This window comes from Nothobranchius furzeri, chromosome 11, assembly GCF_043380555.1.
Source record: "Nothobranchius furzeri strain GRZ-AD chromosome 11, NfurGRZ-RIMD1, whole genome shotgun sequence".
Lineage (NCBI taxonomy): Eukaryota > Metazoa > Chordata > Actinopteri > Cyprinodontiformes > Nothobranchiidae > Nothobranchius > Nothobranchius furzeri.
Window position 1 is genome coordinate 37,074,864 of NC_091751.1, and position 27,764 is coordinate 37,102,627.

The 27,764-nt window shown below is 42.3% G+C and overlaps 1 protein-coding gene across 1 annotated transcript in view; it reads left to right on the plus strand.

The window, feature by feature from the left end:
- Nucleotides 1–1,204: 1,204 nt before the first annotated feature.
- Nucleotides 1,205–27,764, plus strand: part of LOC107383419 (receptor-type tyrosine-protein phosphatase N2) — a 246,856-nt gene continuing 220,296 nt past the window's right edge. The window contains exons 1-2 of the mRNA XM_054743475.2: nucleotides 1,205–1,468; nucleotides 27,635–27,685. Of these exons, the coding sequence (XP_054599450.2) occupies nucleotides 1,387–1,468; nucleotides 27,635–27,685 (133 nt within the window). The 5' untranslated portion in view covers nucleotides 1,205–1,386. The remainder of the gene's footprint in view (nucleotides 1,469–27,634; nucleotides 27,686–27,764) is intronic.

Genomic DNA, 27,764 nt, shown 5'->3' on the forward strand with positions numbered 1-27,764 from the left:
TTAAGGAGGAAGTGCTGTAGACTCCAAAGCATTAAATAAGACTAACACACAAAAAAACCTTGAAAACTCAAAAGTAACAAAGCTCACACATGAGCACGGACTCAGAGAGACTCGCGAGGGGAACGAACAACGCAACACATACGACAATGACCCAACAAACACTGAAGGACAAGACAGGCTTTTAACACAAAGGGAAACAATCAGGGGAACAGGTGACAGGTGTAATCAATTATCTAAATGGGATGGAAAAACCAAGCAGAGGGGAAGATAACATAACCTATGAAAACACTACATAACAAAACCTAGAAACTAAGGGCAAAGATAAATAACTAATGACAAGAGGAGTAAGGGAGACTAACAAGTGGGGAAGGACACAAACACTAAAGGGAACTAATAAAATGAAAAGCTGAACCTATAGAAAATAAAACTACAGAGGGGTGACTAGGGGAGACCTGAGAAGCTGGGAAAACACCAGGAGACATGAGGAGAACGCAGAGGACAAACAGGAGGGGGCTGGGGACCAAGGGGACACAGAACATGACAATAACTTATAATTCAGGATGAAGAGATAAGAAACAAACATCATTACCAACAATGGAGAAGAAACAGAGAAGCAATGCAAACGTCAGTTTGATTTATAAAGCACATTTAAATATAAAATAATCCTTCTAAGAACTGCTTTTCATCATATGGCTGTGGGGTGTTGAAGACTATCTTCAGCTATAGAGATGGGAAATATTCTGGACAGGTCTGAAGTCCATCACAGAGACACAAACATCACTTTTACTCACACCTGGAGAAAATGGTCATTCTGGCCTGCATGTGGTTGGTCTGTAAGAGGAATACCTAAAGAGAACCCATGCTTGCATAAGAAAGGCATATAAACTCTGCACAGATGCAACTGGGATTTGAACCTGTAACCTTTTGGATGCATGGCTGCAGCGCTACAACTAATCCACCATGTAGCCTTAGCATATAAACCAATAATTTAAATTATTCCGTTGAGCTGGTAATTAATGTTGTTTTAAGGAGAATAAAACCAACTTAAATTGACCAATAATTGACTGAAAGTTGTTTATTTACTTTTATCTTTCCTGTTTTCTTATTTGGTGATCATTTCACCTTCTAGTTGGGCGTTTTATTTCGAAAAAACTGCACCGGAAGTGCCACGCGCGTGTGTGTTTGGTCATGATGCTGTGAGAGCACGAGCCTCCAGCAGTACGAACGCCCTGCATCCTCTCTCCTCTCCTCCGACATCTCTCCCCGGTCTCCTCTGCTCCTCCAGCCGCGGAGGAGCCACTCTGTAGCGGCAGAGAGACGAAGCGAAGCCCCGCTGACTGTGATGGCCTTTTAACCCCACCGGAGAACCGTACACTCACCGGGAAAATGGATTCTCTCCTCTCCTTCCTCCACCTCCTCCTCGTCGCTTCCCTGAGCAGCCTCCCCTCTTCAGCTGACAGGAGAATCGGTGAGTAACCTCGGTTTGTTTGTTTTGATCCGTTTTATTGGACATACTGAGAGCTGTCCGTGAGGGTTCATTCGGTCAGCTGCCAGGAAGCGACGGGCTGATTCACCGCAGCTTCACCTGAGAGGAAAAACAAACATCCAAATATCCGCGAGAAGAACATCACAGGAACATCCGAGGTTCCTCTTAGAACCTGCAGATGGAAGCAAAAACCCACAGATTAGAATTATCAGATTAAAATTAAAATTTACCTCTCATCTGTCTGCCAGCAGGAAATTACTGAGGAAAACATGTTAGAACCCCCCCCCCCCCCCCGAAACATTTAAAAACCGAAACATAACAACAACAACAACAATAACAATGAAATAGATGCAAAGGCAACCCACATACAACCCAGTTAAAACAATTTGTAAAGTTCTAATAAAACTGTCAAATTTTCAGTAGAAAATTAAATAAATGAATTAATGTTATTCTTGATTTTTTTATATTTGAAATTTAACTTAATGCCAACAACAAAAACATTAATAGCCTAATAATATAAAAATAGGTGAAGATACATTTAATAAAATGCCAATTAGATTTAAAAATAAAATGTTTATGGCACAATGAAATTATATTATAATAAATATTTCAGGGATTAAACAACAACTGTAGAGAGAAAATCATGTTTGTGTTTTTGATAAAGCTCATCTGTAAACAAGTGGAACAAACACCCATTAGTGATAAAAATCACAGCAGAGTGATGAAACCTCTAGTGTCCAGCTCAGCTCCTGACAGTTATCGATTGGAAATGTAAGTGTGTGTGTGTGTGTGTGTGTGTGTGTGTGTGTGTGTGTGTGTGTGTGTGTGTGTGTGTGTGTGTGTGTGTGTGTGTGCGTGTGTCAGAAAAGAGCATTAATTTCTCTGTGCATGTAGTCTATAAATAGCCTTTATCTGATTTCCCCCTTGCTGACTTCAGATGTGGAGCCTGCATGATGACTGAAGCTGGGATGTGTTGAAGAGGAGGAGGATGAAGAGCAAGGAGAAGCTGGTTCATGTGTGTGAAAGCCCTCCTCCTCTCCCTCCTCCCCTCTCTCCATCAGATTACATAAGCTGCACACAGAGTATGGCTGCCTGAGTCAGTTGACAGGATCTATCTATCTATCTATCTATCTATCTATCTATCTATCTATCTATCTATCTATCTATCTATCTATCTATCTATCTATCTATCTATCTATCTATCTATCTATCTATCTATCTATCTATCATCGTATGTCTGTCTGTCTATCTGACTAAATGACTTGTAAACATTATTTATTTATTTGCTTCATGAAAAGCTGTAAACTTGGAAAATGCATTCAATTTTAGAGTTTCTAATCAAATATGACTTACAGTGACCTTGTGAATATGAATGTGATATTTTACTTCTTAATGGGGATTCGTTTGCCTCCAAGGGGCCTCGTTAATACAGTTTTTCTCAGTCGCTTTGATGCGTTTCTCAGAACACTATTAACATTTGCACAGCAGTTAGTGCATTTCTCAAAACAATTAGTGCAAACTGCAAAACCTAGTGGATAGCCTGCAAAAGCACGTCACATGCTCAAAATTGATAATCCATTCCTCAAAAGCAAGTATTCATGTCAATGAAACTGTCAGTGCCATCAAAATGAAAAGTCTTGACACCATCTCTATGAACAAGATAGTCACATGGCTTTGTCATGTTTTCACTACGACAGTTTATAATTTCAGTGTTTTCCATTGCAAGAATATTTGGTGACACCAGCTGATGCTCAAGACAGCACTATGCCCTACTGGTTCAGCCATTTGAAATGTGCAGTAAAGTTACTGGAGATGTTATGGGAGTTTTGGGAGTAACTGAGACACTGAATACGTACGTTTTACATTTTTACTGTATAGAAGTGTTTGTAATTCTACAGCATTGTGCAAAAGGAAAATATGCTACAGTCACTTGTTTACTGTAGAATACATGTAAACAAAAAAATCACCCTTTTGGTAGAGCTGTGCACAAATGTGAACAATATACAGTACATGTAACAGTACATACAGTACTGCACAGTACTGTAACATACAGGTACAGTAAATCATTCTGGCACATCCAGACTTTCCTGTCTGTCTGGCCACATATTTTCATCTACATCACAACAGATGTCATCCCTTGCAATGCAGCGAGGAAAGTATCTCCTGGAGTGGAGAGGTATACAGAAGTATAGAAATGGTACACACTAGCTCCTGCTCAGTTCATATATGCTTGCCAATTGAGGATTCACCTCCTCATGAGTGACAGATGAAATTCACCTGTGATCAATTGTTCAATTTAGGAGACATTTCCAGAATAAAATGATAAAGAAAGGTATAGAATTTGCTTGACAGATGACTGATATTTGACATTTGATAACTAGTTCAACAATTTTGTGTGTAATGACTCAAGCAATGAAAGTAAGACTATTAGTTTTATTGAGAGTGACTATTCAGCATCCATAAGTATAATTCATTTTGACTGACATGACATAAGCAAATGGAAATGTCAAAAAACAGCAGAGAAATGTATGAAAGCAACTGATACATGTCCAAAATCATTTGCAGTTTGTTCAGAGAAAGGAGAAATTGCTACTATGATGTGCACAAATGACTAAATGTTGTGGAGGTTGAACTAATAGTTATGAGAATTTTAATTCTGATCTGAGAAACGCACCAAAGCGACTGAGAAAAACTGTAAGAATATCACGACCCAGAAGTTCCCTGGCGATTCTCCTCTCAGAAATATTACACCAATAACACAAAAAGAGTATTTTTGTAGGAATACCCAGCAGTGACTTTTACTGCCATCTTGTTCCATCATCTTTTATATAATGTTGTGTTTTAAGATCATAAATAATTACAAAAGAGTGCACAGCAAGGAGATAAGTTTAGCTTTTGGTTCTAATAATGGCCACTAGGGGGTGCTGAAAGCTAGCCTAAAGCTAAGTGTGCCTTTAAAAACAAATGAAAACAAGATTTCCTGGAGAAAAAGTGTGAGTGACAGCAGGTGTTTGATTTGCAGAGAAATGATTAATCATTGTCTCATTTGTGATTTTGAGTGCTTTTTCACAGCTTCAGCTCTAGTTCCTGCTAACTGGAAGCAGAGTTTTCCTGAACAGGGAGCCTAACCCCGGTTTCACACTGCAAGCATCAGCGGAACGGAAGCGAAGCGGCACCACTTCAAATAGAATCCAATTATGGTCTATGGAGTGTTTCAAACCAGCCGCGACGTGGCAATTTCCAGGCGCGTCCCAGAAGCGGCATGCCGTGCCGCTAAAGATAGGATCGACTTCTATTTTTTCCGCGAGTCGCTTCTGGGACACGTCAATTTCCGCAGTTCACATAGTGCGAGACAGGAAACCACACGGTTTCAGTGTAAAATCCCCGGTTATTTTCAAAATAAAATGCAACGTTGTGTGTTACGTATAACTTACGTCAGTACGTGTGACCGAACGGCTTTGTTTAACACCAATTTCTTTTGAGAAGTGCAGCGATGTGATTCCTTGCGGGGGTTGTGATCTCTCGATGAGGAAGGTGTCAGAAGTCTCAAGGGATTTTAGAATCTTGCGGGTACAGTGAGGCGCAGCGAGGAAGCCGTGCCACGGTCAAGACTCTCCCGGTGTGAAAAGGACCGCTTTGAAGTTCTCGAGTGAGTCGCTCCGCTGCTGTTTCGTTCCACTGAAGCTTGCAGTGTGAAACCGGGGTAAGTCTCCTCCCTTTCCGGTTGGCTTGTGGGTTCCTGAAAGGGGCTAAAAGAGCTATTCTCTAATCCGCTCTGCCTTAGGCCCAGATCGCACACATGCTGCAGTGCAGTTTAAATGAAAACTAATGACGGGTGTTTCGACAACGACACTTTGAGCTTTATCAGCTCATAAAAGTTGGTAATTAGCATGACTTCAAATCAGACATTGACATGTTGCATATGTGACGTCACCACAGAATCTCCTCCCCCTAGCATAGCTGCTACTTACCACATGTCAGATGTATGGTGGTTCTTTTCTCCTGAAGGAAGGATTGGAAGTTCGCTGAACTTAAAGCCATTTTCCCAGTTTTTCTCCGTGTCTGCTTTGATGACGTCATTTTGGTGAAGCGCATTTGTAGTCCTGGACTTATTTTTACACAAAACCTAAAATAACGCTTCCGTGTTTAAAAAAAAAGCGCTTTCTTGGCATCAACATGTGTCTTTAAAATTCGCGAATATCATATGAGAAATCCACGGCACATAACTGGCGTAATTAGAAAATAGTGTTTTTAGCACCGTTGACTTGCATTCATTTTTTCGTTCTTCCGGGACCCGTGGTGCGGAAGTAGGTGGGCGTGGCTTAGACTCCCTATAAATCAGAATGATCTCAGAAAACCTTTAGGTTACTTTTTAAGGTTGTATATCGTGGCTAATCATGTTTATGCATGAGAAATAAGCTTTACTGATCTTTACTTAACCTTCCATGAAATGTAGTTTTTACCTTTATGCGACCAAAACATAAATTCCACGTTGCTCCTAAAGAATGCCTGATTATTTTAGACTTTTTTAGCCGCAGTGATGACCGAATGAACACAATCCCAGTGGTGGATCAGCAGTTAGAATGTTGGGCTTTTCCCTTCAGAGATTTAAACCTAGGAGTAGATTCAGCTGCAGCATTTCTTAATCATTAATCATTAACCTGGACATGAACAACGTTTCCACTGGTGTGAATGGTGTGACTGTCGCCATGGAAACGCTCATTAACATTTCATACTTGATGATTTCTCAGTCGGGGCAGGTCAGAGGGGAGATGCAGAGCAGCTGAAGTGGTTCACTCTAAGGTTTCAGTAATAAATGAGGACACAGACAGAGACAAGGACATAACAGTAATAAATTAATAAAATTGGCCCTTGCAAGCTTTAGAATGTCCATCAGAGGGCGGTGGACATGTATAGGACTGGATATGGTAGGTTTCTAATCAAGGTACTAATCCTGCTTCAAATGAATGTGTGACAGTAGTGTACTAGAGGTTAAAGGATCGGGTCAGAAATAGTATTAGTATTCATACACTAGTATTCATGGTCCCACCCACTTTCATTTGTGACCACCCATGGGAAGGAGACATTAGAGCACATCTCACTAGTAGAAGCTAACCATTAGCATTAGCAGCTCCACAACAAATTGGGGAATAAATTGGGGCTTGTGAAATAGTTGAGATAACGCACCAATTAATTAGAGGCTTTGTAATTAATTAATCTTAATTAATTGCTTTTGAATCCTTAAAGAAAGTTTGCTCCCAAACAATTTTTTAAACAAAAAATAATGAGGCGGAGAGCCTTTAAATGGTCTCTCAGTCTAGTGTAATTAATGAAATAAATGAACTTTTGCACCATGTTCAATATATCTCAATTTATCTTCATTATATTTATCTATAAATAAACATCCTTATAAATGACACTAGAACAGACACAAATCCGATGCAGGACTTAAATGCACCAACTTGGGTCAGACCCAAACTCGCAACATTTGAATGTACTTTTCTGCAGAGGCTGGGAGATGGTGTTTGTTCTGTGAAACAAATGCCGTTTGTAAATCTGACGCCGTATGACGACGCCCAGCTGGTGTCCCGTTTAGGCTTTGTTTTAATGGTCATTTCTCTCAAACGACTTCCCGTTTATCAACATATTGATCAGCCTGGAGTGTTGAGGCTGAAGGCATTGGCAGAAAGCCCGTCTCTCGGCTGAAGTTTTGCCAGCTGCAAGCTGCTATTCCTGGCTGTGTTGATTGATATCTCCCTCTGTTCTGGTTTCTCATCACAGTACAGTCAGACCTGCATCTGCTGTAAGCATTTATCTCTGCAAAATGTTGTGGTTTGGATTTGCAGTGTTTGTTTAATGAAACTTGGATTCATTTGGAAGCTTCTGGATGTTTATGGCACAAAGTAAGTCAATACGATGAATTAATTTGGTTTTTTCTGTAACTTTCTATGTAAAAAGAGATGTTTAGTGAGAATATGGGTGCAGTTTTTTTATTTTTAAATAAAGTTTATTCCTCAGTTTAGTTGCATTGTGTTGTTGGAGCAGTTACAGAATCCGTTTGTTAGTTCTGTTGCTGGAAGTTGCAGAGTTCTGAGCGCTACAGTGAAGTCTTCTGCTTCACAGATCAATGCTCTAAATGGCCAGTGGAAGAAAAGGACGCAAGCAGAGAGGAAAGTATAAAAAGGATGAGATGGGATGTGCTGGATGGATGTTTTGTTGTCGTGGGAGACTCCAGGATGGACGGCAGGGACAGAATGCTGCCAATTTACGCTGCATTGACGCACAGCTTCTAATTGAGAAATGGATTTCTTCGCTCTGCTGCAACAGAACAAAAATGATCAAATGCTGCTTTCTATGTTTGTCTCAATTTTCTGGTTGCGTGTTGCTGTGATTGATCGTTTCTGTCAGAACTGAGCCCAAGCCTATTGGGCCGTTGTCATCTTTGGAACAAAGCAACCAATGAGAGGATGTATACGGTCTCATCCTGAACGAACACGGGCAACATGCAGCCAACAGACTGGCCCGTTCTTTTATCAGCCATGGGAAATCGCTGCAGTCTTTGGACAAAATAAATAAATAAATAAAAATAAAACAGTTCTGACTTCTGTTCCAATTCAGAGACGACAAAGTGTGGCAGAAAAACCGAATTTCAGAAGGAAGAGATACGTCTGCTTAAACTTTTCTGCAAAACATTTAAGTTTGTTTGAAATTTTTATAGAGAAGTTCACACACATAAAACTACTGACTGTATAAATAAACATTTAAAAGTTTTTATCTGAACAATTGTCTCAAAAAACTCATTAGGCAGAATTAAAAATCACTGTTTCCTCTCAACGTTGTAACAACCTGCGATTGTCACCTCACCACATGGTTCCTCCCACCACTTACACCCAGCCACCGTCCTGATTGCGCACCTGTGTTACTTCACTCTGCCCTTTAACTGCCTACCTGTCTCGCTCATCTCTCTCAGTCTCCTGCGAGCAGCAGCATGTTGTGAAGGAGCCGGAAAGCAAAGAAGCGATTGTTTAAATTTTCTCTCCAAGCAACAAGGTTGTTAATCCCTCTACGCTGGTGATAAAGGAAGGAAACGAGCTAACTTTCACCGAAGCTGACGTCATCGGCAAGACACCACTTTATCTGATCAATCTGACAACAGATGAAGAACCTACCTTCTCTGGACCTCCAGCTGAAGAAATCCTCATCTCACATCAAAACAAAAAACATAGGCTCCTCATTGGGTTCCTTAAAGTTACCCTGTCGACTTCTTTTTGTTATACCCCTGTATACCACGCCTGACCTCAGGAGGAAGAATAAATGGACTTCTAAAGAACTTCAATTCCAGAATTGACTTCCTGAGCTTTAGATTTGTTGGTGTTTTCTTTGTTTTTCTTAAAGTTGGTATAAGGGTATATACCTAGTAATGTATGTCCTTGTGTAGCGGGTTTTCCTTTAATTATTAAACATCCTATAAGTCAAGAGGGAGACCTGACTGGCACCCCTAAAAAAAAAACATTACAAGGTGACCTCAATCGCTTGAGGTACTGGCCCCTTCAGGAGCAATAGGTGTTTGATGCAAACAAACAGATGGTATTCTGGGAAATGTAGTGCTTGTTTTTCAGTGAGCACAGCTTGTAAAGACCCTGCCAGGAGGCATTGAAGACCACAGCCTGGACGCTGCACTTTGCTGCTCAGGGTGAAGTTGATTGAAATTCTGCCTTTCCATGTGGCCCGCTTGGCGGCGGTCCACAGAACTGTTCGGCTGCTACCTATTTCACACTCTGCTGCAGAGGAGTGATGAAACCACTCAGTAAAAAGTCAGAGGCAGAAAAAACTGTCCAGAAGCAGCTCTGCAGCTTCAGCCAACAACCGGCTGCAAAATTTAGATGAAAACCTGTTTGAATTCTCTTCAGGTCAACCTTGTAGTTTGCATCTGTTTCAGTAGAATAACTTCTAATTACAAAAAAGTTGTTTTCCTAGATTAAAAGTGAATTATTGCTGAAACAAATATTAGCCAGCTCCAGAAATAAGAGAAGAAACCAACTCCAGCTCTGGGGTCTCATTTATCAAACATTGCGTAGAATCCTTACTAAAACCGTACTTAAGCTCAGCAAAAAAATGTACTTACGCCAAGTAGGTTTGTGACCTGTCAAACATGGAGTACGCACAGCTGCACGCAATCTTCGCTTCATAAATCAGAAACTACCTAAAAATGTTCTCAGCTGCTTTTTAGTCATATCCCACCCTCACCACGCCCACTTACTGCCATAAATAGTCGATGCAAAGTGCCTTGTGGATCTCAAGCATATACATAAGCCGGCTGTTGTAGCGCTCCACCAGTGGTGACCGTAGATCAAGACACATCAAGGAAGTGCAATTTCACAGAAGCAGAAATTGAGATACTTGTGGGTGAGGTGGAGAAATGAAAGGAAGTGCTTTTGCAAAAAAAAAAAAAAAAAAAAGAGAAAATCCACGGAGTGGCACAGCGTTGCTGAAGCCGTCAATGTTGTGAATTCTTCAGAGAGATCTCTGGTGGATATAAAAAAAAAGGTCCAATCGGGATTCGATCCCAAGACTCCCAGGTGAAAGTCACGCGTGCTAACCAGTCATCCAAACGGAGATCTCCATTGTCCAAGTAGCCAGGGCGCATGATCAATCGGGTCACAGTGACAGGACACACATTGTCACAGACCAACACATTCTCACACCCAAAGCGTCAAAATATGATGCGTGTGACCAAGCGTCAATATATGACGATTCGGGATGCCCCAGCGTGTCAGGAGACGACGATCAGAGACACACTGATGACGCTACATCCCAGAGCGTCGGTATCTGACAACGGTGGTGAGATGGACATTAGAATGACTTGTGAACTACTTAACATTCCCCTCACCCCAATCCTAACCGTAAAGTCACAGTTATTGACCTTAAGGTTAGGATTGGGGTGAGGGGAAGGTTAAATAGTCGAATAATGTCCGTGTGACCGCTGATGTCAAACACTGACGTCAGCGGAGCCATGTGTCCCTGATCGTCATCTCCTGACGCGCTGGGGCATCCCGAATCGTCATATATTGACGCTTGGTCACACCTGTCATGCTTTGACGCATGACATTCTGTCTCAATCTGTCCCCCTCCTGATATTCTCTATTCCGTATTCCATAAAGTTTGCGTGGAAAGTTGCTTACGCAGTTTTCTGACCCCGTTTTGTGTGTGTGTGCTTGACAAATGAGGCCCCTGGTGTCCACAAGGACAGAGACAACTCAGCAGAGTTGAGACAAAACTGAAGAAATAATAAATCAATCCACTAATCTTCTCCCTAACTTAATAATAATTTATAATCTGTAATTATTCTAAATGATTGAATGCAAACAGACGATGTCCTCGCTGCAGATCGGGTTTACAGTGTTCCGGGTCCAACCTGCTTCTTTCTGTTTTCTGTTGTTTTTACTTGGAATGAATCCAAATACCACACAGTGCTTAAAGCTGCTGTAATAAAGAAAACTCTGATTTATCTGACTTCCACAAGAAGAAACAGATAAGAGTGAGAGAAGCTCCGTATCCAGTTACCGTCTAACTTGGAGACGACTTCCCACTGATATGTCTTTCTAAGACAAAACCTGTGATGCAGCATAACGGGATTTCACGTCATCTCTCCACGATTCAAACTGACGGTTTTATTAATCTGGTAGCAAATAGATAATATCGAGGTTTCTGCTGGTATAACTGGGTTGTTATTGTCGTTCCATCTGCATGCAGAGAAAATCATGCTGGAGAAAATAATGTCTAAAACTCTTTAGGGGATAATTATACTAACCTGATATTGTGGTATTTCTCTTTCTGCTGTGAAATTAGTCTCTATCCATAATGTTTTTGCTATTTAAAATGTTTAATTTTTATATTTAAAACTTTTTGTTCTCCTTTAAGCTGCAAACGTTTTATTTTTGTAACTTAAAAAAAACATAATGAATTTTGTTTTAGTAATTTTCAGGTTTAGGCTGCAAATAAAGATTAAAGCAGGTGATAAAATATAATCAAATTATAGTTATTTATTTATTTATCAGAAAAATTTTTATTCTCAAAAACAACACGCCACAAACAAAAGATGATCCGTGCATCTTTCTTTACTGCAGGAACAGAGAAAAGGCCGAAACAAACAACAAATAAAATAAATAAAGTAAATAAATGTCCAAACAAATCTAACAAGCTGCTCAAAAGAGTCATTTCCAAATAGGGGTGGGAACTGATCAGTTTATCAATATCAATGCCATTGTTATTTCTGTCTGTCAATCCAGTTCCTTATCAATCCCCAAGTAGTTCAATAGGTCTGCTGCATTTTAACTGTCAGTTTATTAACGATAAATAATCAATTGTACCTGATATCGGTTGGAAAGATCTCTCCAGATGTTCTCCTTCATGATCCTTGTGAAGGCTGAGTCAGCTTGTTTTGCAAAGTCTCACCACAGATCGTGCTTTTGTTGCTGGAGTCGGCTAGTGTGGAGGTAGGGATGGGTACCTTTGACATTTGAATCGATTCGGTTCTAATTCCCGGTACCTAGGAATCGATACCGGCACTTAACTGTACCAATTTTCGATACTTTTGAGTGTTTAATATTTTAATCATATATATTTTTCTCAATATATAACCATATGTGATAAATATCATGATAAATAACATTCAACTGTTTGTATTTTAACATCGTCCTTGTAGTTTTATAAGTTGATAATTAAACTGAAGCAAACATCTTTACTGTGAACTAAATTCACTGTGGATCTTCATTCCTTTTGCCGTCCTTTTTCAATTGATTTTTCCTACTGAGAAGTTAGAATTTCCGAGGAGAAAGCGAACGCACCATTAGCTGATAACAATGGTGGCAACGGAAGCTAACATATCAAGCTAACGTTATCTTAAACAGTTTATTTTGCTGCTGGAGCAGATTAAAACGATGATGCCTCACACTTAGATCGTTGTCCCTGGTTTCATCTTCACCCAATCACCCGTCGCATTTAGTAACGTGAAGCCAAACTTTAGAGCGCGTTCATGTTCTTCTAGTCGGAAATTCGGAGTTCCGTGGAGAAAGTGAACGCACCATTAGCAAAACGGAAGCTAACAAATCAAGCTAACGTTATCTTAAACATTTTATTTACCTACCGGAGCTGATTAAGATGAGGATGTCTCACTTAGATCGTTGTCGCTGGTTTCATCATCACCCAGTTACCCATCACATTTAGTGAAGTGGACCCAAGCTTTAGTGTGCGTTCTTTCTACCATGCTGCTCTGTTTACAACTCGCTCGCAGCGACCGACGACATAACGCTCTTGCGCATGCGCAGCTATCTAGGCAAGTTCTCGGTATGAAGGACAGGTACCGAAACGAGGCACCGTTTCAAATGACGTGAATCGGTGCTCAATCGATACTGTGGAATTTGGTCGGTACCTTAAAAAGTACCGAATTCGGTACCCATCGCTATGTGGAGGTGTGTATTTAGGGTTAATGGTGATAAGTAGTGTTCGCTGATCCATTCCCTGCAGTGTTACCAGGAGAGGACGTGCAAACGTCACTGCTGCTGCGTTGACATTCACTAGTTATCGCATTACAAGAAGACCTGTGTCACCCTTTCTTGTAAAGTATAACCAAACCTTCGAGTGTTTGTGCCGCTTAGACGCCATCTTTCCTGCCGAGTAAATGCGTAAGCTGCACGCGGTAGTGAGGTCATTCGTGCTGACTGGAATTGATAAGACAATCGTTTGCAAAAATGTCAAACCATTCCTAGGAATTGAAACAGCAAACCAGTTCTTGTTGAGAACTGGTTTTTGATTCCCTTTAATCCAAAGCCCAGTTATTTATATGGTGAAGATCATCAGATCGTTATGGTTCCACCTGACTGTTGGTGCTAGCCAGACCTGAACACTTTGGTCAGATAGAGGAAAACACAATGAAGTTGATTCTATGTATCCAGAGGTTCACAGACCTCATGTTTCCATGGGAGGAGGATCTGCGTTACCTCGTGAACCCAGCTCTACAGATCTGGAAGGCTGCAGGTTTGATGGTGTGGACAACAACTTATGAGAGATCTAAAGTTTCTGATGGGCGAGCAGAAGGCCTGTCCTATGACTCTGGTATCTCAGCAGAGAGCAGGGAGTGGCGCTCTCTGTCAGGGTGTTCAAAGTGTGGCCCATGGGCCGTTTGAGCTCCTCGGATGTAAAAATAAAGCATTAAAAATCCAGACAGACACTTAAAATAAATCTTTACGGAAAACATGCACGGCAGTTTTTATGGCAGAAAGTAAAAGTCCACTCCACACGAGAAGCAGGAGAGCTGGAGCACAACAATTTGATTAGGTGCAGAAACAGAAACCAACGTTTCAACCCCTTATGTGTCTTCGCCAGAGGTTCTGAAGTTCCAGCTCTCCTGCTTCTCACGACTGCTTTTATGTTCTACAAATATTTATTTATCCTTTCCTATAAAAACTCAATAATGGGCCAGTCAGCAAGCAAAAATACCCCCTTCAAAAATACTACTTGTTTGATTAAACAAAATTAAATATTTGTGTCTGTCCTCTTTCTAAAACTGGCCTGATCTTTGTGATCAGATGGTCGGTCTCCTTCAGCGCCGCTGAGCTGCACGTCTCACTGCTCTGCAGAACCAATGAAGGATTACTCACAGTCCAGTATGTGTGGAGTAATTTGTGTTTCATGTTAAGGGAAATGTATGTTATTTTGGTGCTGTATTGGGTGGAATATGGCGTGGTCTTATAGTGGAGATTTATATTGTATATCTATAATGAATTGTTTGTTTGTGAGCCCAGTGTTGATACATGAATAATGTATTTTTTGGATGATGTTATGACCCCAGGAAGAATAGCAACTGTTTTAACAGTGGCCAATGGGGATCTTAATAAACAAACAAAACAAAAACAGAGGAGAGATGCGTCGACTCATCATCACCTGGGAGTTTCTAGGGTTTGACAACTGAACAGATACACAATAAAAGTTTAGCAGACAGAAAATGTTTGATATAACAAATAAACTTCCTCTCAGGTGTTTTATACTAATTTAATATTTCGGCTAGAAGTTCTTCTGAACCGTGTCTCATAAGAAATGACTGACACTAGGGACCTGATATGAAGGGATGTGTGTTAATCAAAACAAAATAACACAGAAGGTTCAGTTAGAAAAAACTGATCTGCACAGTACACACACACACAGACACACAGACACACACACACACACACACACACACACACACTCTCTCTCTCTCTCTCTCTCTCTCTCTCTCTCTCTCTCTCTCTCTCTCTCTCTCTCTCTCTCTCTCTCTCTCTTTAGGGCTGAAAGCTTTCAGGTGTGTGAACATGAAACTGTAAATGCATGGAGATGAAAGCCAGTGGTTGCTGCTGCACTTTGATCCCAGAAAGGATGAGGCACTCTGGAGATGAGCAGGTGTTGCCATGGTTACAGCACCCCTTTATTTCTGCATGTTTCACACACACAAAGCTTGTTAATCGTTGTGTGGTTGTTTATCTTACATGTTTATGTTTATGTTTATGTATTTAGCAGACGCTTTTGTCCAAAGCGACTTTCAAGTGATAATCGGCATGTTGCCTTGAGGCTAACAACAACAATAACAACAACAACTTGACATCAGTCATGGAGAGTAGGGAACAAGGAGTGGACAGTAGAGAGGGGGACGGGTGCAGGGAGGGTGCTAGTTAAGAAGATGCTCTCTGAAGAGCAGGGTCTTCAGGAGTTTCTTGAAAATTGAAAAGGAAGCCGCTGTTCTGGTAGTGCTTGGAAGGTCATTCCACATTTGTGGAACGATGCATGAGAAGAGCCTGGATTGTCCTGGGCGTGGTGTAGGCACTGCTAGCCGACGATCCTGTGATGACCGGAGCGGCCGGGCTGAGACGTAAGCCTTTGCAAGAGGATTCAGGTAGATGGGAGCCGTACCATCTCGGACTTTGTATGCTAGTGTTAGCAATTTGAATTTGATGCGTGCTGCTAGCGGTAGCCAGTGGAGCTCAATGAACAGAGGGGTGACGTGTGCTCTTTTTGGCTGATTGAAGACCAGACGTGCCGCTGCGTTCTGGACCATTTGAAGAGATCTCACAGTACAGGCTGGAAGACCAGTTAGAAGGGCATTGCAGTAATCGAGGCGGGAGATGACAGTAGATTGCACCAGGAGCTGGGTGGCATGTTGTGTTAGGTATGGTCTGATCTTTCGTATGTTATACAGCACAAAGCGTCATGAACGAGCCACAGAGGCAACATGATCTTTAAAGGTCAGGTGTTCATCAATCACAACACCCAGATTTCGAACTGCCTTTGAAGGAGCCAGAGATAGGAAGTCATTTTGGATTGAGATATTGTGCTGTATGGATGGTTTTGCTGGGATGACAAGTAGTTCAGTTTTAGAGAGGTTGAGTTGGAGATGGTGGGATTTCTTCCATTTTGATATGTCAGAGAGACAGTTTGATATTCGTGCAGAGACAGTGTGGTCGTCCGGTGGAAATGACCGATAGAGCTGGGTGTCATCTGCATAGCAGTGGTAGGAGAAGCCATGTGATCAAATGATCTCACCCAGTGAGGTGGTGTATATGGCAAAGAGAAGAGTTCCTAGTACAGAGCCCTGGGAGACTCCTGTGGCAAGATGGTGCACAGTAGAGGATTGTCCAAGCCAAGATACACTGAATGATCATCCTGTGAGGTACGATTCAAACCAGGCGTGTGCTTTCTCTGTGATGCCCATGCTAGAGAGTGTGGACAAAAGGAAGCCATGGTTGACAGCGTCAAATGCACCCGATAAGTCGAGCAGGATAAGCACTGAGGATTTGGCAGTCGCTCTAGCTTCTTTTAAGGATTCAGTCACTGCTAACAGAGCAGTTTCAGTGGAGTGGCCCTTTTTGAACCCAGATTGGTAAGGGTCAAGCAGACAGTTTTGTGAGAGGTATTCTGTGATCTGCTTGAAAGCATGAATGTTTATGCTCAGTGACCTTCATTACTAGAAACCATCAGTCACATCTTTTCCTCAGGAGCTTTTAAATGGGAAGCAGTTCCTGAATAAACAGCAGTGCTGATTCTGTGATGCACAATGACATGTCACCACTACTTAGAGAAGTGAATTAAAAGGTGAGCAAACAGGTGTGGATTAACATTTGCTGCTTAAATACTTGCAGGAGGAAAATCATGGTCCTTCTGCTTTTTATTAAATCTAAAGACACAATTAGGAGACTGAATGAAAGCGATGCTCTTCAGGACCCACAGTTAGCTCTCCACCATGCCTGGTGCTCAGTGTGATGAATATTTTATTGTATGATAAATGCATGTAACATAGGCCTGGTGAGTTAGTTTGGGGGCTTTTAGTGGCTCTGTGGAAAGCGGTTTGTTGATGCTTAGGCGATCCGGTCAGTGAAAACTAAAGCACGCCTCAGCTTGAGCTAAAACTGTTGGTGAGTTAAAATAGTGAGAAAATGTGTGTTTTCTGCTTGAGGCATATTATTAATCTTAAAGGGACTTTACGGAGTTTTGAATTTTTATGCTCGCTATTGCCCCCTCAGGCCAAAAGCGCAACGACAGCTTCAATAATAGGCTCGTGCACGAGGCGCGCATGCTTTACGTGCACACTCCTTAATGAAAATAACAGCTGAGACAGTCAGCTCCGTGTGTGTATGTGTGTGTGGCCTGGAGGACAGAGGATGTCGCGTGCACGTCCCATTTACCGGTTCCGTTAGAACTTATGAGACGGTGCATCCATCAGGGTTCTAGGGGATGTCGGCGAGTTTTATTGTATCAGACCCGGGTTTGGACCACCTAATTAGAATCGTGTCTTTTATTTTAAAGGTGAAATGACTTGTACGAATAGCCAGCCTCAGAGTAGTCCACTTCTTTTAAACTCGTTACCTTTTGGTTAAGATACTAGAGAGAAGTCTGGAGGCAAGCCAAGCCTCTCAGCAATTTTTTGGATTATCTGGATTAATTGCGCCTCTAACAGCTTATGTGGGAGGTTGGTAACTATAAAATGATTTATGCTAGTTGATCAGGCTAACAAAAGTTTATCAATTTACTTAATTAATCCAACCACTCCAGCTGGTAGAGACTTTTTCAACCTGCAATCAGAGCCAAAAATAACCTCTAATATTCTGATTTTATCGCCCTTAAGACAACTCGTTACTCGCAAGGAGGGGGGAGTTAAAACTCCCCTTATCTTAAGGTTTCTTTATATTATTTTATTATAAACTGTAAAGTAAGTCCTGATAATTCAGAGACCTATGATCGACATGCTTACCTCTGTGCAATTATGGTCAGGGCCCCCAACCGTGAAGCTTTAGAGAAAACCTGAAATAATCAGGATTATGTTTCTTTTCCAAAAAAGTTTATTACAAAATAGAAAAATACAAAAATGAGTAAGTATAAAAACAACCGCTATCCCCCAAGGAGGAATTAGTTCAAAATGATTAAATAAGAGTTAGTTTACACTAGCTCCTGTCTTCTGAGAATCTCCCCAAACTCTCGTCTTGGAATCTCTTCAAAAATCTCCCAGCCCGATCTGAGCTGCATCCTTTTATATCATTCCTGAGACTGCTCTAAACAATGTAAGAGTCACAAGTCATTCTCTCCTGACAGTTTAGGTCAAGGGGTCATTTACCAAATACACTTTTTTAGCTCTACATAAGACATTTGGTATCATTTTCACTACATGCAGCATTCACATGAGGGCACAAATGTTCATGTTGCACTCCTGGAATGGGAGCACAGGTCATAAATCTTCATGTTGGTAGCAAATTGTAGATCTTCCTTCAGCATTCCTGAGGACTTCTGGGTCCAGATGGACTGTCCTTACTCCATTCCAGTCCTTCTTTTCCCGCCAGAGGTGGAGTTAGGGGCGGGGCCATGGGTGGACCCATGGGTGGATCCAGAGAAGCCAGCCTGCCTTTTGACCCTTTGCCTAGTTCTGTCCCCGCCAGCAAGTCCTGAACTATTGTCCTCTTGACCCTTGTGTGACCCTTGTCTCTGACCACTGTTTCTAAGTCGGCCAGGACTCGCAACAAGGACAGGAGAACGCGCAGCTAATTAATCAAATAATTTGGTTCTGTACCTTTCTCTTCAGCACAGCCGACAAAGGTTTAAGATGGGTCAGTCCATCAGCTTCACAGATCATTCCCTTCCCTTTCTTGAAAAATTGTTCCAAAATGAAAGTTGAACCCACATCTTTTTTATCTGTGAATTCAATGCCGTTCGGCGAGTCTCAAATAAAAAGTTGGGCATCTTACTGTAAAAAAAATACCATTGATGTAAAAAATAAACTCTAAATAAAATTTGCTCACATCTAGATTCAAACCCAGATCCTCCGCACAGGAGTCCATCGTCTTACTAGGTGAGCTAAAGCACCAGTAATGTCTTTCCTATCTGTAGCTTTTATATCCTTAATGACAGCTGAAACAACGTTCAAAGAACGGTTTGAAGCGAAAATGGCTATTTTGTTGCTGATTTGCAGGAAATATCTAGAAGAAAGTAGCTAAGGGTCCTCAGAAATGTAGCTAGGTTCATCACTAGGCGTTAGGAACAGCGACAAAGTCACAGAGTTGGCATTGCCTCTCTCTCTGCTGCTAAAGCTAAGGATAGCAAATGCTACGGGCGATGCCTGAGCGTGAACGCGCATGAAGCAGCCTGCTCGAGCCGAGCAGCTCTCTTTTTCTGTGATTTTACAAAAAAACAGGCAATCACAGTAAAAATGCCAGGGCTCATTCTACAGGACCAGGGCATTGCAGGAGAATGTAAGAAGAAGAAATTCATTATTTCTATACATGTTTTGGCTGTCAAACTTCCATAATGCCCCTTTAATGATGATTTATGGATGTAATTTTTTTATGGGACAGACTTGCAGACTAAATCACATTAAGGTTAGTTCCTGTATATGATCACAGTACAGGGAGACAGTTTTCTTCCATCTTAAGATCACCTGTGTAGCGTTATGGATTTATGCTCTTTTATGAAAGAGGAACCATGCTACGTATTAATTCGGAATATTAATTTTAATAAATCAATAACCAAATTTTATATTGTTCAGAAGACTCAAAGGTTGTTTTCATCCATAAACTGCCGATAATATCTGAGTGTCTGTGTTTCAGTTCAATGAGGAAACCAGTTTGACGTTTAAAAGTTTTAATTCTTCAAATTAAACTAATGATTTTGAAATTGACAAACAGGAAATACAATCAACATTAGTAACTTTGTGGGACAATCTCTTTAACAGTTGATATGCTGTTCTGGCTCAAATAGACCTTCTGATGAATTTATGAAGATTGAGAATGTTGTGATGGTGAGAGTGATATGAGCTGGGATGGGTGCGTGAGTGCATCTGATTTTGCTTCAGGAAGAACCAGGTGTCTGAGTGAAAAGTGATGGTTTGAATAAACTTAGGCTCTTAGTTGGAAAAGATGCATCAAAACGCTAAACACCGTGTTCTGTCTCACCGAATTCTTTTGGACCCTCTTTCGGATCCGGGGCGTCACCTTAGGATGTTTCATCCAGGGCACCTTGGCTGGCAGAGAAGACAAAGATGCGCTGCGACCCGGTCCAGAGTTGTCCTCGGTACACGTTGATGGTAAAGCGTTTTGTCGACGCGCTTTCTTAAGTTAATTCACTCAGAAATCAAAAGACTCGGTAATGAGTCTGCGTTAGAAGTTGCGATTCAGCTATTCTGCCTGGCGTGGCAGAAACAGCGTGAGAGAAGGGGGGGGGGGGGGGGGGGGATTGAGCCCATGGGCTCCGTTCCCCGTTAGCGGTTGTTCACAAGTCCTCCCTCTCTCGTGGCCCCACACGAACTGAACCAAAAAGACTCAAACTTACCAAAAACCTCTCTCTTCTCAAAGCAAAACATTTGCGTCATCAAATGTGTCTGGATTTTACTGTGGGAAGGTGTGTGTGAATGTTTGTGTGCTTGAGTGTGAAGGTCAGTACCAAACATTCAACATTATCTACTTAAGTGTGGATTCATTAATCCATTATAATTACCCCAAAGCATAAGAACCATTCATTTGATTAAACACATTTATAATGAGCAAAATGATAATGGTTATTTTAACATTAAAATCAAGAAAAAGAAGTTTAAACTTTATGTTTTGACTTGGTCTGGGTACAACTCATGTAAACACATCTTCTGGTAGACTGCAGGTGGCAGATGTTATGGTTTCCTCCCAGACTCGCTGGCGTTCAGGTCTTAATCTGTGGGTGAAAGTTCTCAGCGACCCAGCTATGACCCAGCTGCGTCCAACACCACCATTGTGACAGAAAACTCATATTTCCTCACGTTACATTCCCCCCCTTTTTGTGACGACAGGGTGGTCAAGCACAGGCCACCTGCCGTTACAAACACAATAACGTGATGTACTCGTGAAGGTAGACATCCCAGATGAAGGCAGGAACGATGAAGTGTCACCACAGGTCTCGTGTAGAAGGGAGTGTATCCTGATCAGATGATTAAGGCCAAAACTGTTGCAATCATTGTAAAGTAATCCACTTAGGAAATCTTGAAAGCAGAGCTATGCCAATAGCAGTTAATTTCATCAGCAATAATGCAAAGGTATGCAAAGGATAAGCAGCTCGTGTGCCACACGGAGCTGGGCAGATGATGTATTCCTCAGGTGTAGTCCAGGCAAGTCCAGCGCAGACCTCGACCCATCTCGAACCACGACCGAAGCCCCATGCGACAGAAAACCAGTTGAAGGATGGTGAAGACGACCCCTCTGATGGGATGTAGTCCATAAGAGCTCGGAGAAGGAGACAAAGTGAGACAGCCCACACGATAGATAGCATTTGATGCAAAACAAAGAAATCAATCAAAACCTATCTATGGGTGCCTCTGGGAAAATGTGGATGCCTTTTGTGAATTATCTAAAGAAGAAATGTTCTGCACCCTGTTCTACGTGTCATGTAAAAACGTGATGCAGTGAAAACACAAATAAAAGAAAGCAAATCCTAACTGATATGTGAAACTCAGCAGGCTGCACTAATTAAAGGCATATATATAACAAAAAAAATCATGAAAATGAAGGGCAAATTGGCTTGTGGCCCTTTAAGGGAAATAGTAACAAAAATAACATTAAATTTGTAATCAAATATAATCATGCTACACAAAGCACTAATAAAAAGATAGAGATGTAAATCAGTTCTAAAAATGTAAATCAGTAGGTTAGTAATCCCTAAAGATGTGAGTTAGTAACAGGACCCTGGCTGGAGGCAGGTAACCTGAAAAAAAAACTCAAAGGATATCACATTTGTTAAAAATTCATCCCACAAACGAGAGAATTTGTAACGGTCCACCAGTCAGTGGAAAAGAATCCGGTCAGAATAGAGTCGGTCAGAATAGAGTTTTGAATCTGGTATTGCGGACCCACAGAGACACGAGTTTGGACGTATCTGTGGGAGCAGGCTCATAAGCGATTTGGTTATCAAACTGTTTGTATCTTGTGTTACGAACCCACAGGGAAACTTGTTTGAATTTACCTGAGGGTTCCGTTTGGAACTGGAGCGAAGCTGATGGTTTAGCTGTTAGATCAGAACCTGATTTTACCTGCTCAAAGTTGTGTTGCAGCTTAACGGAGGCGACTTTGTTGTGATCAGAAATAGTAGTGAACTGGAAATGTGAAAATGATGCTCGCAAAGCAGGAGGAGGCTCCCCACCCCCCTTTTGTTTCTCAAACGTATGCCGTGTCTGTGAGACAGGAGAAGCATAACAAAGAACAGTTCTTAAGCTCTTAAAAGCTCTATTACCAAGAAGATGCACATTGTCACCTGAATCGTGCTGAAAGAGTAGGTGTTCAGATGTCCAAAGACCTGGAGGTGTTGGACTTGGAGGTTCTGAAAAGGAGTGATCCAAGGATGGTTGTGTCACGGGTGTCAAAGCCAACCTAGCCATGTTTAGAATCAGATACAGACATGATGCTAGCTTTGGGAACATGGTCTGTCCTGAAAACTGAAGCCAAGAATACTTTATACCCAAGAATGATGGAGGTTCCCACACAGAATCAGAAAAACCCGGTTTAACCAGAGTATTTACAGACTGACTAGAACTCCGCCCCGTAGAAGGTGCAGCACCTAACTCCGGGTCGGAGGTCAATGTTGTCAGCCGAATTGGTGGAAGGTCAGTGTCGATTTCTGCAATGACCCGCCCGCTCGGAGGAGGCGTTCCCCCGAACCGGTTGAAGTCCGCAACGGAAAACTCAGAGCCACTCAGCACCCCCCCTTTGTCAGGAGGGGCCCCGAGCATAGCATCACTGCACGCACCTACACCTCCCGGGCCGGGTTGCCTTCCCGAGCCCGTGAGAGAGGTGTGCGCAGCAACCACCGAGCCTCCTTCAATATCGCCACTGACCACTTGACTGCTGGAAACCGCAGGGCTTTCTGCGTCGTCGTGGTCACCTGTAAGAGAAATCACAGGAAAGAGAGCACAGAGGCCAGAGACTAAGTCACACCCCTGTGAAAGGAGGAAAGAATTGGCCACCGTATTAGCAGAGGTCACAAACTGAAAAGTGACAAGGTCATTCACATAAAGGTCAAGATGTCCGGGCACAAACCCCTTAAATGGCATGGTAGCTCCGTCCGGAGACCACAAGTGTTTCACGGCGGCTGACTTTTCCATCACGCCCCGATAAAGAAGCTGGTTTGTGCATGAGGCGGACTGACGAGTAAAACAGACCTCTGACTGAAGCGGTGGGTCACAGCCTGAAGATTTCACACCCATGCTGGAGAGATGGTCAGCCTTTAACATGGATGACAGAGGAGAAGCATTAGGAAACAAAGGGTTAAGCACAACCTGTTTGTCAGAGAGGTTAACCTTAGGCTCAAGAGATTTATTCAGCTTAAAAGCAGCAGAGAAAGTGTTGTTTATTTCAAACCTTGATGTTGATGGTGGGTTTTTGACCCCCTGGAAGAAATAAAAGTAAAGAAAAAGCGTTATGACTGTAAACAGCATGTTGCATGAATTCACGTCATGAATTGCAGACCAGAACCACCTCCGACCCAGTGCAGCTGGCACCGAACCGCAGCCACTAGTCCCCACTGCTCCCGACCGGCGGCACCCGCCTAAAACGGGCCCGTTCGGGCGGGCGGAGGGACCAGCGTTGCCCAGCCGGTGAACAGTCTCCTGCGTCATGGCATGTTCTGGAAGCAGAACGTCAGAGAACCTTACACCAGGTGTAACAGTGCAAGAAAGATTTTGTCGTGTCTCGTCCATCTCCCATTAAGTTCAGAGCAACTCGCGTTTTTACCTTCTGAGCCGACGTAAAACTCCGGGCAGATTCCTTAATATGTCTCACACAAACAAGGACTGTCCGTAGCCTACTTAACTTTATGACACAGGGTAAAACAAGGAATTGTTGATAGAGAAATGAATACACACAACTTCACAAGATGGAAGAAAAAGGCATGGATCCGAGCGATGGAGGCTGTGAAAGCCGACCCGATCACCGGTCCAAAATAAAAATAATAAAAAAAATAATAAACCCTACGCTGCCGAGATGCTATCAGACGGACAAACGTAGCAAAATGTAGATTCTACACACCGTAGCGATTTACAAGAACCACCGCCAATGCGGGTTTTGTGAGGACACAGACTGACTGTGTCAGAAATGGTATGACAATCTAACGGGACGCGTTCCCTTTTTGTCTAACTGTGGTGCTAGCTTAGCTCTCCGGCCAGGTCTAGCGTTCTTTGTCTGTAGCGACCAGACTTAAACTTTCCCGATTAACAAGTAGGCATCTCGCCCCGCTTGTAATACGGACTTTAAAAAGCGTACGCAATCTGAATGCAGTAACGCGTGACGGCCATAACCCGGCTTACGACGTTTACCGTGCAATCAAGCAACAGTAGGTGCCTACGGGCATTCCGTTCAGATTCCGTTTCTATAAGTCGCCCATGCAATGGAGATATTTTCCACAATAACTCGCCCACAGTGTCAACACACTGAGACGAAAGGTGTCCGAGAATGTAGTCTCGGTTCGGAGGTTCGGAGAATTTAGTGTTAATTTTAGGAACTGAGGATAAGCTGCTCACGGTAGCTCATCCAGCAATGGTCAGAGCGGAAACGTAGCTTTCCGACCTGAGGGTAGATTAGAGACGCGGCGGCGCGTCAAAATGGACAGAATTTAGTCAAAAGCACAACTCACACGTTCGCTCCGAAGGCGAAGATGGGATAAATCAAAGTTAGGTCTGTAATTTGCGGTCAATTTGAGATCGGAGATCTTCTCCGTCAAGTTATCACCCGGACGTCTCCCGGAAGAGTGACTTCAGCGGAACAATTTCCGGTTTTTCAAAATAAGACATCAAAGTGAAACACAGAGAAAAGCGTTGTTTGTAGCTTTTAGATGTAAGAAAGCAGACATATCGCAGATATAGAAGACTGGATACGCTCGCCATTAAATGTAGCGTTATGGATTTATGCTCTTTTATGAAAGAGGAACCATGCTACGTATTAATTCGGAATATTAATTTTAATAAATCAATAACCAAATTTTATATTGTTCAGAAGACTCAAAGGTTGTTTTCATCCATAAACTGCCGATAATATCTGAGTGTCTGTGTTTCAGTTCAATGAGGAAACCAGTTTGACGTTTAAAAGTTTTAATTCTTCAAATTAAACTAATGATTTTGAAATTGACAAACAGGAAATACAATCAACATTAGTAACTTTGTGGGACAATCTCTTTAACAGTTGATATGCTGTTCTGGCTCAAATAGACCTTCTGATGAATTTATGAAGATTGAGAATGTTGTGATGGTGAGAGTGATATGAGCTGGGATGGGTGCGTGAGTGCATCTGATTTTGCTTCAGGAAGAACCAGGTGTCTGAGTGAAAAGTGATGGTTTGAATAAACTTAGGCTCTTAGTTGGAAAAGATGCATCAAAACGCTAAACACCGTGTTCTGTCTCACCGAATTCTTTTGGACCCTCTTTCGGATCCGGGGCGTCACCTTAGGATGTTTCATCCAGGGCACCTTGGCTGGCAGAGAAGACAAAGATGCGCTGCGACCCGGTCCAGAGTTGTCCTCGGTACACGTTGATGGTAAAGCGTTTTGTCGACGCGCTTTCTTAAGTTAATTCACTCAGAAATCAAAAGACTCGGTAATGAGTCTGCGTTAGAAGTTGCGATTCAGCTATTCTGCCTGGCGTGGCAGAAACAGCGTGAGAGAAGGGGGGGGGGGGGGGGATTGAGCCCATGGGCTCCGTTCCCCGTTAGCGGTTGTTCACAAGTCCTCCCTCTCTCGTGGCCCCACACGAACTGAACCAAAAAGACTCAAACTTACCAAAAACCTCTCTCTTCTCAAAGCAAAACATTTGTGTCATCAAATGTGTCTGGATTTTACTGTGGGAAGGTGTGTGTGAATGTTTGTGTGCTTGAGTGTGAAGGTCAGTACCAAACATTCAACATTATCTACTTAAGTGTGGATTCATTAATCCATTATAATTACCCCAAAGCATAAGAACCATTCATTTGATTAAACACATTTATAATGAGCAAAATGATAATGGTTATTTTAACATTAAAATCAAGAAAAAGAAGTTTAAACTTTATGTTTTGACTTGGTCTGGGTACAACTCATGTAAACACATCTTCTGGTAGACTGCAGGTGGCAGATGTTATGGTTTCCTCCCAGACTCGCTGGCGTTCAGGTCTTAATCTGTGGGTGAAAGTTCTCAGCGACCCAGCTATGACCCAGCTGCGTCCAACACCACCATTGTGACAGAAAACTCATATTTCCTCACGTTACACCTGTTTGGTGCCCTGTTGGTATTCAGAAAATCCCCAGCCTCGATCACCGAGTTTCACACAACCAGGATCCACAAATACAGGCTGCTTGAAGGAAGGAGATAATTAATCAGCTGACATTTCTGATTCTTGTTTGTGACTTTGAAGGCAGCTCTGACCCACATAAAAAAAAACTGAACTCGCCAATGAGCTCCGGATGTTTCCATTAATCTGACTTCCTGTTCAGTGAGTAAAAGTGAAACCAACTATGAGGTTCGCAAACATGGTGCTCACATTTTTATTATTTGAACCCGCCTCCTGCTCCAGAAGAACAGATGTGATTGAATGAAGGCGACCATTAAAAAACCCAGCTGATGTAAAACAGAGAAAGTAGGTCGGGGGTCATCCTGATCATCAGGACCTGATTCTGTAGTATTGGGGTTCACATCACGTGTGATTCTCTTGATTCATTTCAAAACCATTCTGATGATGGGCGACGGTGGCACAGGAGTTAAGTGCTTGCCCCGTAATCAGAAGGTTGCAGGTTCGAGTCCCACTCAATCTGTTGCTGCTGTTGTGTCCTTGGGCAAGACACTTAACCCACCTTACCTGCTGGTGGTGGTCGGAGGGACGGGTGGCACCTGTGTATGGGAGCCTCGCCTCTGTCAGTGTGCCCCAGGACAGCTGTGGCTACAATGTAGTTCATCACCACCAGGGTGTGAATGGGTGAGTGACTGATTGTGTTGTTACCTGTCTTGGGGGTTCCAGGACTCTAGAAGGCGCTATATCAAATACAGGATTTTTACCATTTTAATGTTTTCTAGTAGATTTTTTTTAATAATTCAGGTATTTTAGAATTTTCTGAATGGTTAGTTACTTTTCTTGTTCTATGGTTCTTTGAGTTCCGCAGCTCTCCAGTCATTCAGCACCTCACACACCTGTCCTCACACTCCACAACAGTCATTCAGCAGATTATTGGTTTAGTTTTTCTGAGCGGAGGAGCGTTTTTTTCTCTGCTTTCTCTCTGGTCTCCTGTAAGCGGAGTAGAATAAAATATAGCCGTCTCTCCTCTTCTCCCAGAGGATCGCCGAGGGAGCTGCTTGGATGCATCGTCCTGTTCATCTTCACCTCGGGTTAATTTAAGATAACTGCGAGCATTTGCTGCCACCGGCTGACAGATGTGGAGATAAAACTCAGCAGTTTGTGTTTAGGAGAGACTTTTAGTCTCAGACTCACGTCTGGAGGAAGGAAATCAGACTAACTGGGTTAGAAACTCACCTGCAAACAGATTCACCCAAAACAAAGACTTGGTTTCTTTTATTGATAATTGGAGACTTTTCTGGTTACTTTTAAGCTTTATGTTTGGGGGAAAAGCAAACACCTGAATTAAACCGTTTTCCTCCTTCAACAGGTTGCCTGTTTGAGAACGAGCTGTGTTCATCCTACGAGATTTGTGTCAACGGTAAGCTTCCATCCCTTCTACAAACATAAACTACAAAGCAGGAAACATGTAAAACACACCTGAGGTTAGAAACTCTAAT